The sequence below is a fragment of the Doryrhamphus excisus genome, linkage group LG14 (genome assembly GCF_037039965.1).
Source record: "Doryrhamphus excisus strain RoL-2023G ecotype Guam linkage group LG14, RoL_Dexc_Guam_v1.1, whole genome shotgun sequence".
NCBI classification, from domain to species: domain Eukaryota; kingdom Metazoa; phylum Chordata; class Actinopteri; order Syngnathiformes; family Syngnathidae; genus Doryrhamphus; species Doryrhamphus excisus.
Window position 1 is genome coordinate 8360808 of NC_136370.1, and position 18799 is coordinate 8379606.

At 39.3% G+C, this 18799-nt stretch overlaps 1 protein-coding gene across 2 annotated transcripts in view; it reads right to left on the bottom strand.

Annotated features, from left to right (window-relative positions):
* Positions 1-1240: 1240 nt before the first annotated feature.
* htr1d (5-hydroxytryptamine (serotonin) receptor 1D, G protein-coupled) overlaps positions 1241-18799 on the bottom strand; it is a 91366-nt gene continuing 73807 nt past the window's right edge. For both annotated transcript variants that reach the window (XM_078796134.1, XM_078796135.1), the window contains one exon: positions 1241-4846. In XM_078796134.1, the coding sequence (XP_078652260.1) occupies positions 3109-4278 (1170 nt within the window). In that variant the 5' untranslated portion in view covers positions 4279-4846 and the 3' untranslated portion in view covers positions 1241-3108. The remainder of the gene's footprint in view (positions 4847-18799) is intronic.

The window sequence follows — 18799 nt, forward strand, 5'->3', positions numbered from 1 at the left end:
TGACCAGCTGCTAACTACCGGCAGGCATAGCCGGGGACAGCTATTTAGGGGATTGTGTCAATGTGACAAGCAGGAAGTGAGCAAGCGCTCACACAGTGTTCAGTGAAAAGCCAGTAAAGGGAATTCATTAGCGTTTGTGCTTGAAGTGCTGTGTTTGTCAAAGATGATAGAATAAAAGTTGCACGTTGAAAGACTCACTGACATTATAAAGATATTATGTTAGTCACATGACGGCAAGAGGGTGGCGTTGGGTCGGTGATGTCATTGTTTGTGTTTAGGCTGTCTATACGAAAACGAAAAGCCAGCTTTTTCAGATTTTCCAACTCTGGAAACCGTTTTCAAAAAATACTGTACTTAGCCCCTTTGACCTGAAAACATTTCCGTGTGGATAGTCCCTCATTTGCTGGGTATTTTTGCAAAAACTTTATTTGTTAGCCACAATTATATTTTGCGAGATTTGCTTGAAAAGAATGTGATTAGTGGACAGATTACCTTACCAATGTTTACTTATACAGTATATATATTTTTTTAAAGGTCCATTTTGTGTTGAGCAATGTTTACCAAAAATCTGCATAAATCAAACATGTTGATCAGTTTATGAAAAACTTTAAAATACCCTTTCAACGGTATACATATAAAAACTTATATCTGTGAGTAATTACGATTCAACTATGAGTTAATGCCATTGTTGCAATACCAAATGACAGCCCTAATATACTGTACATATATTATATTGTTAGGCAGCATTAGTTGGGGAAATAAAAAGACTAAAAATATCCAATTATCTAATGTTATTTAAGAAAAACATTAATCCAAATGTGTATTATGGTATAGTATACATTATTTCAAGTGGGCACCGTTATAATACTTTTAAAAATCACTAACAAATGTCCCTCATCTCAATAGGATGTAATGTAACAATACATGCTTATATATGTATATATATATATGTGTGTGTGTGTGTGTGTGTGTATCTCTTATTTTGCTGGTATAATTAAAAACAGTTGAATACCTTAAAGTGCATTCAAAATGTAAAAACAATACTTTGTTTTTATCAAATGCCTTTACAAAATTCTGAGCAAATGGGGGAAAAAAGCGGGTAATGTCTCCCCCCTTTGAGTTCCTGGCAACAACAAGGCAATCCCAAGCTTATATCAATGTCAAACACTCAACAATAGACCCCGCGCCCAACACATGCATATATTTCCATAAACTACCTTTAACACACACATACAGGTACACACTCTTAAGTACACACTGGAGAGAGTATATATGGAGACAAACGATTGTTTAGGGTAAGTACTTTACTGTACCACAGAAACAATGGGAGCAGCAGAATACAGTACAACACAGACACGTTAGATGGCTTTCTCCCTTCTACTGGATTATGTCCAGCCTGTCTCTTCAGAGGCCACTTCATTAGGCACACTAGCATTATCCAATGAGGTCCAATACAGAAGCAATGTAAAAAATAATTTGGGCCGAGAAATGTGGAAAAATGAAATAAACTAATACATATTTGTAAATGTATTTCACATTCAAACTCATAACAAGGCTTTCAAGAAATCAAGAAGTCGGGTATTTTATTTCATTTTTCAAGCTACTGCACCTATCCTGATGTGCTGTGGTGCTTTATTATTATTTTTTATTTAAAATTAAAAGTCATAGCAAGATTTTCTGAATTTAAGAACATTGTCAGAGCATTTTTTTATTTAATAATTTTTTTTAAGCAGCTGTGCTTTTGCCTTTTGTGCTCTGTTGCGTCACCATTTTTTAAAAATGCTGCATTTATGCACATCAGGTGTACTTAATATTGTGGACGGTGAAAGAATACAATGAAACCTCCAAAATCCCCTGAAAGTTGTACAGTTTGGACTGAAATATTATTATTATTATTAAAATAAATGCCTCCAAAGTCAAAACTTAGGTAGTACAATTCATCATCTGCAAATCAACTGAGACTGCAGGTCAGTGAATATATAGATAGTATAAAAGTTTGCTAGTTTGCTTGTTAGCATTTTTGACGTACAACACTTCATGCCAGCGGTTTTCAATTATTTTCCGATATGGCCATTCTTGGGTACGGAAAACTGTGACACCCCTCACCGCAACAGAGTACTGCTGAGCATCACTGCTTTACACTAATTGTAGCAATACAGATGAAACAGCACTATTTTTCAGCAAACACTTCCTGTTGTTTCTTCATTAAAAAATTACAAATTCTCAATTACACCTCAGGCAAGAGGTGTCATTTTCATTCATTATTTTTCTACCGCTTTTTCCACACGAGGGTCGCGGGGGGTGCTGAACCCTATCCAAGCTGTCTTCGGGTGTGAGGCGGACTGGTCACCAGCCAATCACAGGGCACATATAGACAAACAACCATTCACACTCACATTCATACCTATGGACAATTTGGCGTCGCCAATTAACCTAGCATGTTTTTGGAATGTGGGAGGAAACCGGAGTACCCGGAGAAAACCCACGCATGCACGGGGAGAACATGCAATCTCCACACAGAGATGGCCGAGGGTGGAATTGAACCCTGGTCTCCTAGCTGTGAGGTCTGCGTGCTAACCACTAGATCGCCGTGCCCCCTGTGTGTCATTTTACTTTACTTTATCTAATCTCTTTACACTTGTATGACAGTTATTGAATTTAAATTAGAAAATGGAAGTCAACCAGCATCACGGAATAGGTCAAGTTTGACTTTGGAGATTCCACTGTACTTTCAAATGTCATCCTGTCTTTATGGAAGAGACTCATAAAAAGTCACAAAAGGGAAATTTCAAGTTAAATATTTTTTTGTTCAAGGTGTTGCCACTCCCCTGACGTCCTCGGGTGCCTCACACTTGAAAAATGTCTGCATTAGATGATGGGCGTACAAGCTAATATTGTGGCGTGAATGTCCCCCTGAAATGAATAGTCTTTATAGATGAGTGCAATTGTTCTTTTTTTCTTTCATGCAAGTCTTTGTTTTAACTGAGGTATGGCACTGAGCTGGTCCCTGTAAAAAATAAAATGTTCACAACAAGATGGAACATTTACAATAAATGAACTATTTTTTGTTAGACTGTTCCTTAAGGTCTAGTTCTTCCCAAGCAAGTTTCAGGTGAAGCGTCTAAACTTGATGAGTTTTTGGAAGGCCTGTTTGAATTCGTCGTTGAAAGCGGTGTAGATCACCGGGTTGATGAGTGAGTTGAGGTATCCTAGCCAGGTGAAGACATCAGAAAGCACGGGGTGAAACCAGCACTCTTTGCAAATGGCCATGACCAACGTGCCCACAAAGAAGGGCAGCCAGCAGACGATGAAAGCTCCCAGGATGATGCCCAGCGTCTTGGTGGCTTTCCTCTCCCGAGCCGCGCACAAACGCTTCCTCTCCAGCACGCTGTCTGCCAGCTTCACCTTCACACTGTTCGCGAAAAGCGGCGACCCTCCACTTCCTCCCGTGTTCCCCGTGCCCGACGAGTGCAGGTGCGCTTCCTGGTTGGAGGAGGAATTGAGAGAACACAGAGATGAACCCGCCGAGGTCTGGATGAGCTGTGCCGTTGTGAAGCGTTTCCCGGATGACGTCGGCATCTTAAAGATGCGAGACCGAGCGGCGACGTATATCCGCCCGTAGAGGATGATGAGAAGCACCGTGGGAACATAGAAAGCTCCGAAAGTGGAGTAGAGGGTGTACGAGATCTGATCTGTATTCACCAAACACTCCGTCAGCTCCTCGTGGGCTTTGGCCTGCCGCCAGAAGAGCGGAGGCATGGAAATCGATATGGAGATCACCCACACTACCGCGACCATGATTCCGGCCCGCCGCATGGTGCGGCGCTTGGAATACTCCAGCGCGTCTGTGATGGCCCAGTAACGGTCCAGGGCTATGACGCACAGGTGGAGAATGGACGCCGTGCAGAAGGTGATGTCGGACGACAACCAAATGTCGCAAACGATCTGCCCCAGCGACCAAGTTTTGCTAACTGTATACACAATGCTAATAGGCATCACCAAAATGGACACTAACAGGTCGGTGACGGCCAGCGAGCCGATCAGGAAGTTAGCGGGTGTGTGGAGCTTCCTGGTGAGGAAAATGGTGGCGATGACGAAGGCGTTGGACAGCACCGTGGCAAAAGTGACAAGGCCCAGGACCACGGACAGCGAAATCTGGAGACCCAAAAGTGTGGCGCCGGTCCAGTAGGGGGTCGTCGTCGGTTCAGGAATCTCTGTGACGTTGCTGGTGAAGTAGTCCAGCGAGCTGTTGTCCACCTCCATCTTGCTTGTGATCATCTACAGCTTCAGCAGAGCCTCATGAGTGACATGCACCCAGGATACAAGCCTTGCACTGGGGTGGAGTTATTATTGCATGGATCAGCAGCTGGGGTGTTATTCCCCTTCAATCCCCAGGCCTTGTTTTGCAGCATCTTCTTCATATCAACAATCTAATCCCATCATTTCGGTTCTGAGCTAATGGTGCTGTAATTGAAGCCGACTTATTTGTCCATTTCAGTTTTCAAGCATCGATCGGGCCTCCGCTTGTACAGGGAGATGAATCCTAATTTGTATTCAGTTTATGTCAGACAGGCACTTTTGTTCCTCTTCTCTCCACTCCTCTTATCTCATCTCCAAGCAGCAACAACACCTCAAAACCAAACCTTCATATCTAGTAAACGCTTTAATGGGCTCCAGTGTTCCAATAAGGCACGGCGCAGGAAGGTGATGATGACGGTAGATACACGGGTGGGCTTGTTTTCTCAGCGGTATCACTTCTGGAGTCCACGTGGGGCCTGTCACGGTTAGCTGATCCAGCTTGGGAGGTCAGTCAATGCTTGGTCCATGGATCTGGGTGATGCATCTTCTGCACAAACAAGAAAAACATTTATTCACTGAAACACTTCCTTATTCATATACACACACACACACACACATCACATGACCACCCTTGACCTGTAAAAATGCATCATTGTGACTCAAAGCCCACACACCCCTTTTAATACATTTACTCTCTTCACAGCCAGTGTATGCTCACTTCCTCTCAACCAGTTTGTTTACATCATCATATATTAACATAGCATCAACATAAACACACAACATTTATTACAACAAACATGAATCAAGAGTGAGTGTTTATCCACAACACAGTTTGTACTTATTTTTTATCACATTTGTATTTAGTGGGTCGGCACGGCGGTCTAGTGGTTAGCGCGCAGACCTCACAGCTAGGAGACAAGGGTTTAATTCCAACCTCGGCCATCTCTGTGTGGAGTTTGCATGTTCTCCCCGTGCATGCGTGGGTTTTCTCCGGGTACTCCGGTTTCCTCCCACATTCCAAAAACATGCTAGGTTAATTGGCGACTCCAAATTGTCCATAGGTATGAATGTGAGTGTGAATGGTTGTTTGTCTATATGTGCCCTGTGATTGGCTGGCCACCAGTCCAGGGTGTACCCCGCCTCTCGCCCAAAGACAGCTGGGATAGGCTCCAGCACCCCTGCGACCAAAAAGCGGTAGAAAATGAATGAATGAATGAATTAATTTGTATTTAGTGGAAATTAAATACGATTTACGATACAGGTCAGAGTTTGGTTATTTTTCAGAACGGTCAAGGAAAAAAAAATGCTTAATCAGGGTGTCATGACACACTCGGTTCACGAGAGGAGAAGATCCACGAGATTGAGTCTATGAAGGCGAGACCAGATGTTTTCATGATTATGGCAACACACTGCAATCTAGTACTAATTTCATTACTACTACTTCATCTTACATTGCTTCTCAAGCGACTAGACTATTCAGCACTGTGTGTATGCTAGCTGCCCCGCCTCCACCCACCCAGACAGACTGACAACAGGCCTTCACTCCACTCATGCCATTGTTCTGAGGAAGGTACTGAAAGCCACAATGTAACAAGTCAACTCGCTCGCTGCCTGTTCGGAGGCGGGAGGCAAGGAAAATAAAGCCAAATCAATATTATGGATGTCTGACAAATTCATTCATTCATTCATTCATTTTCTACCGCTTTTTCCTCACGAGGGTCACGGGGGGTGCTGGAGTCTATCCCAGCTGTCTTTGGGTGAGAAGCGGGGTACACCCTGGACTGGTCGCCAGCCAATCACAGGGCACATAGTATAGACAAACAACCATTCACACTCACATTCATACCTATGGACAATTTGGAGTCGCCAATTAACCTAGCATGTTTTTGGAATGTGGGAGGAAACCCACGCATGCACAGGGAGAACATGCAAACTCCACACAGAGATGGCCGAGGGTGGAATTGAACCCTGGTCTCCCAGCTGTGAGGTCTGCTCGCTAACCGCCCACCTGACAAATTATCAAGTTTTAATTTATTTTGTGATTATTTCTGAATGAGAAATCTCGTTGTGTCCCAAGATCTTGTGATACAAGATCAGCTGACACCCCAACAGCTTTAATGACTTTAAAAATGAAACACAAAAAATGCTAAATTTGAAGAGGTAATTCTCCAATAAAAAAAATAAAAAAAATAAAAATCTTGGTTTAAAGCATTTTTTTTGTCCAAAATTATTTCCAAAAATAAGTCATGAAATAAATAAGTCTGACTAGTTTGTCTCGATACAGATCTTAGCATATATCACAATATTTTGAGGATTTTTCACAATACGACAATATAAATAGTACGATCTCGCTATATAATGAAATATACTTGTCTCAAATTGTAAAGCAAATTAATTTCTTGGTAACAAACTGGCTAACTTTTCTAATGAGACGTCAGTCTCTGCACACATTGCTACTAAATATTCAACCAACTGTAATGCCTGCGCTTGTGAGGAAGATGTAGTCACCCATGCAATTCCAACTGCACATGTAGATATTCATTATGACACTCCCATTTCGTTTCTGCAGTAATGGCGCTTTAACTTTGAAGGTCGCTAGTGTGAATAATAAACAGGCTTCCTGTATTTTTTTCACTCAGAACCTTTATGTCGTCATTGGGCATTGTAAAACGCTCCTCACATTAAAGAGGTGAAAATCTACTCATCCAGCCCGAGTCTAACCATGATAGCATGCTAAACTAAGCTAACCCCGCCAGCTTCACCGGTTTTTATCGGCATTTCAACCTGTTTAGTTCGGGATGAGGCGTGATAGTTATTTTGTACCATGATTGAACAGTCCGCCACGAACGTTCCTTCTCCTCACAATGACAGCATTTTATGTATTATTAATACCAAGTCATTTGAAGAATCTATATCAGTATACAAAAATAATGACCCAGCCCAAATTGCGCCTATTGTGTTCCTCACCAAACATTACAGTAACATTACCGACACTTAGTGATCCATGTAGAATATGATATACTATATCATCACAGCGTCTTTTAATACATCTTTTAAAAGCTTTATATTTGTATTGTACTTCATTTAGCCATGTTTATGCTTTAAAATGATTAATTTAAGCAAAGAAATGTTACATTTGGATTAATATTTAGTACTAATTGGCCCCTTTCAACCACAAAACAGCATGATTTATTAATATTTTTTACACAAACATGAAAAAGAATAAGAAACACTATCACACTACTGTAATTTTACATACCAGTGGTCTCTTTAGCAGTAACATTTCTTGGTTGTCCACTAAATTGACCAATTATTTACTCATCATTTATTGCATGTCATAGGTACGTCACATAGGTATCAATTCTGCATCATATTTTGCAGCAAGAGATTTGAAAGACCAGCATTTTTAGCATCATAATCAGCATTTGAATTGTCATACTCTTTTTAGAATACTTGTACAGTCATGTGATGTTTATTTTTAATAATATGTTGTCAAATAAGTATAATAATGCATGTCTTTAATGAATTCCCTGGGTATTTTAAAGCTTGTGTGGAGTTTGATTTGTGCAAGCTGCTCACATACTTCAAGAACCTTGAGTTCTTGAACGACTTCAAGAGAGGTCGTCCAAATGGTTTTGTTGCGTCTTTCTTAACCATTGGGAAAGGTCAAGTCATCAGATACTTCAAGAACTGTGTGTTCTTGAAGTACCTCTTGAAAAAAAATAGAGTGAAGCTGCTAAATTTGAAGTGCAGTGGTGATGGTTTATTGCAAGACTTGACATGACAGAGGTATTATGATTAAACATTATGCTCATCGTCATAATTTAGCCACATTATTGTCTAAGATGTAGGATTCTAAGCACATGTAATTCATGGTATTTACATAGTAGACTCAAGGGAGTTACATTTTCAGTCCCTCACTAAGGCCTTGTCCACACGTAGCGGGGTATTTTTAAAAACGCATATTTTCCCCTCAGCGAGCAGACCTCACAGCAAGGAGACCAGGGTTCAATTCCACCCTCGGCCATCTCTGTGTGGAGTTTGCATGTTCTCCCCGTGCATGCGTGGGTTTTTTCCGGGTACTCCGGTTTCCTCCCACATTCCAAAAACATGCTAGGTTAATTGGTGACTCCAAATTGTCCATAGGTATGAATGTGAGTGTGAATGGTTGTTTGTCTATATGTGCCCTGTGATTGGCTGGCGACCAGTCCAGGGTGTACCCCGCCTCTTGCCTGAAGACAGCTGGGATAGGCTCCAGCACCCCCGCGACCCTCATGAGGATAAGTGGTAGAAAATGAATGGATGAATGAATGAATATTTTCCCCTCTCCATTTATGAAAAAAATGGTGTCCACACAACCTCGTATTTGAAAAAAATTAATCCACACATAACCGTATAAATGCATTAGGAACCACAGTCATAAGCCTGCCACACTTGTAGCTGGCAGTAGTTCCTAAAATTCTATCCAATCAGAATCATTCTCTGTCATCACTTCCGCAAACTTAAAACAGAACTAGTTGGTGTGGACTAACAAGGAGGCAGAATTATTTCTAATTGTTGGTTTAGAATACAAAGTCAACAAGACGCAAGAAAATGTTGATTAGGAATCTTGGTAAAGCAAATCAGCGTCGGAGCCTGCTCCAAGGAGGATGCCTCAGACCTGAAATTGTTATCTAAGCAAAAATGGCCGACCTCAAAGTGTTTCTTCACCTTTGCTCTGGAAAGTGAAGCAATATTTGGGCTTGCAAATGCAAGCAAAAAGCAAATAGTTACATCCGACACAGTTCTGAGGGCATCCATCTTGTTTGTAATGTAAACACAGGTTGAGTGTGATACATCACAGCATATGTTGTCGCAGGGGAACGTAAAACTCCCGTTATTGGCGTCCATACTGAAACACATAACCAGGTTTTTCTCCAAATTTTTAGTGTATTCTTTTTTAGGCAGGCTTGTGTGGATGATAGGCCAAATTGTTTGATGAGATACCCGCCTACGTGTGGACAGGGTCTGAGACTAGACCAGAGTATCTTGAGGCAGTTACATTCTCAGTCCCTCACTCAATGTGTTGCAAGTGGGAGAGGTACGCCGCTTCATCGTTTTTCAACTCTGAAAAATCACATTAAGAATACAAGAAAATAGTGTTGACATCGTTATTGAAGTTATTGATTTTAAGATTTTATTGTTTGTTTTTAAGGCGTTGAATGGGCTGGCCCCCAAATACATCTCGGACCTCATCCAAATTTACTCTCCAGCGCGGTCACTGAGGTCCGAGGGCCAGCTCCAACTTGTGGTTCCCAAGACGAGACTTAAGACCAGGGGAGACCGAGCCTTTTCTGTGGTTGGCCCCAAGCTATGGAACTCTCTCTCCTCCCAAGTAAAAAAGGCCCCCCAACATCGAAAGCTTTAAGTCTCGTCTTAAAACCCACTTTTATTCTCTGGCTTTTTTACTCGGAATGAGTCGTACACTCTAAAAAGTAACTCAGAGTATCTGTTGACACCACTTGATTTAATTAATTAATTGATTTAGATAAACTTTCTAAGTTGCTAACTTTATTTTTTAAGTTATGTTCAAATAATAATGTTGGCTATTACATGAACTTAATTTAGCATGTCATATACACTCAAATTTTATTTATTTATTTTATTTAGCAAATTATATATATATATATATATATATATATATATAATATATATTAAGTTAAAAAGCTGTGTGCATTATTATAATTAAGTAGACAACAAACTACTTTGAATAAAATGAATAAGTCAATTGACTTAACATATTTTTTGGAGTTACGAACTTAAAAACTTTATTATTCTTATTATTCTTTTTTATTTAAAAACAATTATTCAGTAAGCATTACTTAAAATAAGCTTTGAGTGAAGAGGAAAAGCTAATTTGTGCAATGCAATATTGTTTGTTGGTTCAAAGCAATTTCAAATTAAGTTGTCATAACTAAGAAAGACTAATGGAAATTGTTGCGTTGATTTTTTTTGTTGAGGCTAAACGTTTATTTTTTCAGTGTATGGTCCTGTATCTTTTAGTTTCTTTTTATTTTAATTGGTTTTATTTTTTATACTTGTATTGCTTTGCTACTTGTTTTTAATATTTTAATATCTATTTTACTATTTTATTTTTTAAATGATCTTTTAGTTTTGGATTATTAATTTTTATTTTACTAGTCTGTGCAGCACTTTGGAAACTCTGTTTATAAAATGTGCTATATCAATAAAATGGATTGGATTGGAAGTTGTTGCAGTTTTCTTTTACATTTTATTAATAAGCGCATTTAACTTATTACATGGCATTTGATCAGCATCCCAAACCGTCTTTGAGGTTGTACCCTATTCCACACCAGCATGTGTGACAGATGTCTGCATGTTGTATCTGTTTACACATCAGTCAAACAAAGAGCTTATCTCCTTGTGGTCTGGTTTACACGACAATAAGATAATGACGCTCGTAATGAATGGAGGAGAGGAAAAGATTTCCAATCAAGAACAGGCCCTGCCCAAATTGGGCTGCATACAGTTCACGTGGAATATATTAGTACTTCCATCTGGCTTACAAAATTAAATGAAAGAGGGCACAGCCCAAATCAGAAAGCTTGAACAACTACAAAGATAAACTAAATCAGAATGTACACTATATACCATACGTCACACTCCATTCAGAAGAAATCCACTTCGCTCTTCTTTTCAGACTTGGCCCAAATCCCTCCAGATGCTGTACAGAAATGTTAGTGCAGCATGGGGCCAACCCACATATTACCCTCCGAACCTGGCAGAGCCTGCAAACACAGGCGGGGCCTGCTGGAAGGAGGATAATTGATTTAACTCAGGGGAGAGTGTCTGTCAGCGCATGTCTGCCGTTTACTCAAGCGTGTGCTCAACGGTTGCCGGGGAGGTTTGTAATAAGTGTGTGTGTGCAAGGAGAGCACGTCAAGGAAAGACAATTGATACTGACATTTGAACAAATGGATGAGGACTTAATGGGAGCCGAGGGACTCTAACAATTAACACTGAGGTAATAGCAAACGATTACCAATAGGTGAGTAATAAAATAAAACAGAAGCAATATGTTATCACAAGACAAAGATCGTCCATGTGACAGGAGCACGTTTTTATAGTTTTTACGGGTGAGTGGTTAGAGCACAGGCCTCACAGCTAGGAGACCCAAGTTCGATTCCACCCTCGGAGTTTGCATGTTCTCCCCGTGCATGCATGGGTTTTCTCCGCACATTCCAAAAACATGCTAGGTTAATTGGCCACTCCAAATTGTCCATAGGTATGAATGTGAGTGTGAATGGTTGTTTGTCTATATGTGCCCTGTGATTGGCTGGCGACCAGTCCAGGGTGTACCCCGCCTCTCGCCCGAGGACAGCTGGGATAGGCTCCAGCACCCAGCGACCCTCATGAGGATAAGCGGTAGAAAATGAATGAATGAGTGAATATGGATCACTTTAAAATACTTGAATACAGTTGTCCCTCATTTATCGCCGTTATTTGGTTCCAGAAGCAAAGTACCCAAAGTAGTATTCCTTATCTATACATGGAATTTTTTCATTGTTTTCCAAGAAAACTTGTTAACAAACTTCTAAATAGGGTTAACATAATTAGAGTCCTCTAGATGTGAAATAACACCCCTAAAGTCACATTTACACTTGTATTACCTAATGTAGTAGACTTAATAAGAGTAAATAAGACATTTAATACATACGTAAATAAGACTCATGCTCATGTGCGTTGATATGAACGTGTTCCCTAGGGGAGCAGAGTGAGTGGCGGACAGGAAGTGATGGCTTTAACATAAGCCCATGCTTTTTTAGTGATTTTCATTTTTATAGTGCTAGTAGTGAGATAATTCAGACCTAACAATAGTAGCAATAAATTTAAAAAAAAACAACGTTGGGCACTAATATCCAATGAAAACCATCCAGAACCAATAAAATCACATAACTCATGTTAATACAGTAAGACTCCAGCATATATATATATATATAAACATATCCTTTTATGTGCTTCTTTTTCCACTTGTTTGACAACAAAAAAAACTACTGTTCAAAAGAATGAGCTTTCATCAGTTAAACCGATGCTTGACCGATGCTTGTTAAAATATCACTTCAAAAGCTTTGCCTGTACGGCTAATAAAGGTTTTGTTGGAACAGATTATTTCATTATTTCCTATGGGAATCAGGTGACCTACATTGACAGGCTGAAAAAATAAGGTATTATTTAAAAAAAAAATTGTTGGCAAGGTCATTTCGTCAGCGCTTCTTGCCAAACTCAAAGCTGGAAGCATTGGAAGACTGTATGAAACACAGCCAAGAAAAAGGTTATACAAAATCACTATTTTTTTTAGCTGCAAGCCAAGCTTTAAAGCATTGCTTTATGAGCCACAGCCACCAGATGTCCACCTTTTTTTTTTTTTTTTTACATTTCATTCGTGGCAAGTGTCATGCCCCCCCCCTTCCCTACGACTTTGCAACAGAAAATAACATTGCATTGTTTGGCTCGGTACTCATTCAAAAGCTAAATAATAGATGTGTGGGAGAATGAAAGCATGAGATATAGAATGGTAGAAGTAGAAGATGTCTCAAGCCTTAAGACAACTTCAGAACTTTGGTGCATCAAAGTGCAGCCTAAAGGTTAAACATACAAACAGACTGTTGGAAGTTAGCATATTTTCATCTCCTTTAGCGAGACGCTACTGTAAAGCTCACAGTGCAAAACAATACTTGCAATCTTCTAGGAATGGCATGAAAAATGATGTAATCTAGTTTTTTTTTAATGGGCCAGGGGGGCTTTTTGGTATGAGTGTTGTTTGCAGGTGCCCGGGAGTGCATTGAGTAGGTGTTCTTCTTGGGATGCGTGGGTGTGCACGTGCATGCACCATCTGCACCACCCTCCAACTATCCACCTACGCACACATGCAAATGCAGCATAACAAAAAATTGGATTTTTTTTTGTACTTTTTTGTAGACACTTAAAAGCACTAATGTGTACTTGTGGTACAAGGCAGGGGTTTCTGCATTTTTAACTACATCAAATTTTAGCTAGAATAGCTAGAATCACAAATCACAAAGATTTGTTTGTTACAAGCAGCGACCCGCACTTTGTTTGACAGTCCTTGAATGCACCAAAAAGGATGGGGATCACTGAGTCTAATACAGTTGGTGCTCAAATGGTGGGTCACAATCCAAATGTGGGACATGTTCTGAGCGGTTTGAAGAGTTCAAGTCAAAAATGTAATGTTGGCCTTTTATGTTGAAAATCATTTTATTTTGAAAGCTGGGGTAGGCTCCAACATGCTCCCGTGACCTAGTGAGGATAAGCGGCATAGAAAATGGATGGACGGAAGTAATGCGTAGTATTCAGGTCACTATATTACCTTACATTACATTACCCTAACACCACATGCAGTCAGCTGTGCCGTGTGGAAGTGGTAAGTTTTTGCCTTCTTAAGTTTAGATGAAATACATTCGAAGTTAACTGGCTAAATCACTAGCTTGTTAGCTCGCTAGCTAATGGCCATGTGCAAAGAGTTGTAATGCAAACAATGAATAATAGGAGTGTAAAGGTGACTGCATAACATGGCTGTTATTTCATGTCTACAGGGTTCTAATGATCCCCGCAACCCTAAAGAGGATAAGCGGCATAGAAAACGGATGGATGGAAGGCTCTAATAATGTTAAAAAAAAATGTTAAAAAGTCAAACAGATGTTCTATACCAGAGGTAGGGAACCTATGGCTCGGGAGCCAGGTATGGCTCTTTTGATGACTGTATCTGGCTCTCAAGCATTTCTTACCATAATAAAAATGTATTTTTGCTAACATTTTAAAGTAAACATCACAGAAATTACTGTTAAAAATAATATTAAAAAACAACAACTTTTTTATGCATTTTAATTCGTCCATCTATTTTCTACTGCAATACGGCCGACCATATCCATCTTTCCTGATATTTTCCAGGTCAAACACCAAAACTCGATTATTACTGGGTAATGCTGTAGTCTACCTCGGTCATTGAGATGTCAACATGTAAATGTAAACTTTTCTCCTTTAGTCAAATAGTCACCTAGCTAAAGCTGCAGAACCAAGCCTTCTGGCAAAGATGGCCAAAAGAATGAAATATACTGAGTATGGTGCAAAATTATGCAGCAGCAGAAGTTGTATTAATGGCAACAAGTATTTGATTTATTATTAGACACTGCGCTGCTCACGAAAGTGTGCTGGCCACACCCCATTGGCGTGGGGTAGTGTGCCTGGTCTACGTAATTAGAGCCCATTATATCTAAAACTGTTGGTCTTACATAAAAATGCACACATTTTATTGCATTCAATGTTTAAAAAAATGTATATGGCTCTCACAGATACACATTTTAAGATATCTGGCCTTCATGGCTCTCTTCGCCAAAAAGGTTCCCGACCCCTGTTTTATACTCTTAACTGCAAAAATATTCAATTGATTTTAAATTCATTCATTCAATTTAATTTTTATTTATTGTTATTATTTATTTTATTGGTAGTTTTGCACTATAAAATAATGAGCTTGACAGCAACTGCAGGTAAAATTAACTTAAAGTATATTTGCATAGTATTTGCATAAAACTGATTTAAATGCAACTCCCTGACATCGTATTTCTTGTGTTCTTAAAATAAGCCCCGGCAATGAAAACTGTCCGCCTGCTGCAGAGACGATGTTGCATATTTTTACAATACACCACTGGACATGTCATACATTCCCTGCGATACTGTATGGACATGACCCTTAGAAAGTGGAGCAGGCCCACTACAGATCTAGGACACCTTAGGGGCCCCTCATTAAAACTGAGACAATAGCATGGAACTGACACACACACACACACACACACACACGTATGCACACGTACAGGACATAATACGTTTCTGGTGTACATGTTCTAAAAAGTATTATAATAAATATCAAATTATACCTTCACTTTTTTGACAATATGACAAAACATGCCTTGTACAGTATTTATTTGTTTTAAAGTATACACTGTAGTTCTATTTAATAATTCAAATATAGTGCTGGCATTGCCATACAAACTAGTCATTTCTTTTTGAACAATTTCCTTCATGCTGTAGCTGAAGTTGGCCACAATAAAAGGCCATTACAAAATGTGCATACATGTGACATGCATATGCTGTGTACTGATCCTTGCAACATTGGGCCTCCCCATTAAAGTTAAGGCATGCTTGTGTAATAATCATGCCATCTAATTGGCATTAACAATATTTGAAAATCAATAAAATAGTCACATGGGTTTCTGGGGGAAAAAAGTAATCATGTCGTTCTTGATGAGCCATGAAGTGAATCATTTTAAAAATGAATCATTACAGCACTAATGGACTGGATACTGTATCTTTTAAAACCAGAAGGGATTTTGCACAGATAAAAAAAAAAACCCAACAGCCCTTGAACTTTTTTATAGAGCTACATAATAGATTTTGTGCATGGTTGAGCTCTAGCCGTCTCTTGAGTTCTATAAATTGTTAATGGTTGCACTCCGAGACCAAACAGTTAAGACCAGCCACGTAATTAAATGTATCAAGTGTGGATCAAATCCCAAATGTGTGTTTGATACCCACTCAACCGCTTTCTAATGGCAGTGTCAGAAAGCCATCAAGGTAAACTTCTCTTAACAACCTCCTGTGTTCATACAATAATAACACCCCCCCCCCCACCCATGACACATCCAAAATTCCATCCATCCTAGTTTCTATTCGATATTATGCTCCACTCCCGCGTTGGAATCGTCTCAAGGAAGCAAAGCAATCCAGAAAATTGGGGGAAGGGGCCCCGCTGTATCAGAGGTAATCCCATTGGATTTAGAGTCGGGATTATACGCAAGGATTTAGACTGAGAAATCACTTTCTTTCTCCTCTCTCGCCACTTTCCAATTTGGAATTGGATCTACTCTACTGCACTGACTGCCGTTTTTGGTCCTATTGTACTTCACTATACTGTCTTCCGTAAAATGTGTACAGTCGTAGTATTCTGGTCACTATGTTACCTTACATTACATTACCTTAACACCGCATGTAGTCAGCTGTGCCGTGTGGAAGTGGTAAGTTTTGCCTTCTTAAGTTTAGATGAAATACATTCAGTTAACTGGCTAAATCACTAGCTTGGATCTACTCTATTGCACTGACTGCAGTTTTGGTCCTACTGTACCTCACTATACTGTCTTCTGTAAAATGTGTACAGTCGTAGTATTCTGGTCACTATGTTACCTTACATTACATTACAATAAGACCGCATGTTTTGGTCGCTCCTTGTTTTTCGCGGTTCAAACATCATTCCGTCACTCTAATTTAATTAATTAGTAAATGACTGCTATTTCATGGTTGGCTATGAACTATTGCTATAAAAATAAAAGACAAGTTATATGTAGTATTCTGGTCACTTGGTTAGTTTTTTGCTTCTTACTTTGTCCTTCCTATTTGAAGCCCTTTAGGTTTAGAATAAATAAACTGGAGGCTGTGCACAGACGTCTCCCATCCAACCTGATGGAGCTTGAGACTTATTGCAAAGAAGAATGGGCAAAACTGCCTAAAGATAGGTGTGCTAAACTTGTGGGATCATATTCAAAAAGACTTGAGGCTGTAATTGCTGCCAAAGGTGGATCAACAAAGTATTAAGCAAAGGCTGTGAATACTTATGTAAATGTGATTTTTTTGTTTTCTATTTTTAATAAATTCAAAACATGTCAAAAAAACCTTTTTTCACATTGTCATAATGGAGTATTTTGTGTAGAATTTTGAGGTAAGAGATTAATTTAATTCAGTTTGGAATGAGGCTGTAACATGACAAAATGTAGAAAAAGTGAAGCGCTGTGAATACTTTCCGGATGCACTGTATATATAGAAAGCCATGAAGAGGTTTTCCTTGCTCAGAAATTCAGTTATCATGGTCAGTTCTGGAATCAATTCACCGTGATAAACGAGGGGTATCAAAATTATGAATATAAAGCAGGATTTTACATGAGAAAAAACAATTACAAAGTCATATTCAGGGTCTAGAGATTTATACATGGGGTACAAAATTACTTCTCACCAAGCTTAGTCAGTCTGAGATTTTCTTGCCATTACAGTTTTCTATGCTTGCCATGTATAATGCTAGTTTGAACGGCGACCAATGAATCAGTCACCAAACTACTGTGGAGCAGCTGAGAAATATCATTTATTTATTATTTTGGTAATGGTTTTATTTCATTTGAACATGCATCAGATTACAATTGAATGCATCACATAATCATTTCACAATTGCACATGTCCAAAAGGAGTAGGAAGAAGCAAAGCTTATTAAATCCTACCCCTCCATCTGGTACTTTTACAATCAGTAACTGTTACATTTGTTCACTTCCTGCTTTTCTAATATAATTAAAGTTTTTTTTATTAATTATTTTACTATTTTTATTCATATATTGTTTTTTTTACATATTTTTTTTGGTTGAGAGAATATTTTTACAAAAACGTGTCTTAAAAAAGGTTTGAGAAAAATATAGTATGCCATAGGAAATGTATTATTATCATTATTATTATATATTATTATTAGCCCTCATCTCTTATTGGGGTTAGTGTCATGCCCTGCCTGACTCCTTGTTGACAGTTGTCTTATTTCTCAGTTGAGGTCTTACAATATAAAGCTTTTGCCTTCATTTTGTCCCACTTCCTGTTTTGTTCTGTCTTGTGTTCTATAGCACTTACTTCCCTGATTACGCGCTACTTGAATTTGGCCGTATTTAGTTCAGCCTGTGGCGTTATGCTTCGTTGGGGCAATGTCAATGTCGTGCCATCTGTGTGTGTTCTGGCTACATGCCTCTGTGAGATTCCTTTTTTCTGCTCTGCAGTTAGTATTATAATTAAAGCAGTTTTATCTTCACTGGGTTCCTGTCTCTGCATCTTGGGGTCATCGCCACACCAGATTGTGACAGGTAGTCTGTCTTTTGGAATAAGACATATATACAGAGTATATAATAAGACATGATACGTACTGTAATGTGCAAAGTGACATGTGTGATGTCAGCTCGCTAGAGTTGACTGTATTTAGCTGAGTGTTAGCAGTGTGAAGAGTGCAGTGACTGGCGTGAGTTGTGGCTGACAGCAGCTCCTGTGTGCATGTTCACTACATGTATACTCTGCTTGTTAATAAAGCCATTAAAGTGCATCACGAGTCTCTCCTTAACCACAAACAGTGGCAATTTGGGTAAATATGTTAAAACAATGAATAAAATAATGTAGTTGGGTTAGTGTTACCATTTCTTGTCAGCGGTGTGCTGAAACAGAAGGTTCTCTTGTATTTGTTCAGTTCTGGACGCCATCAGATCCGCTGCATTTCAGTAATGTTTATTTTCAACTGTAATGTTCCCGCTTGTGTCTTTTTATGTTTACTTTGAGTCTGCATTGCTTCACTTATTCACCTTGTGTGTTATGATTACCGCTGTGACAGATGACAACACCCGGCAGCATAGAAAAG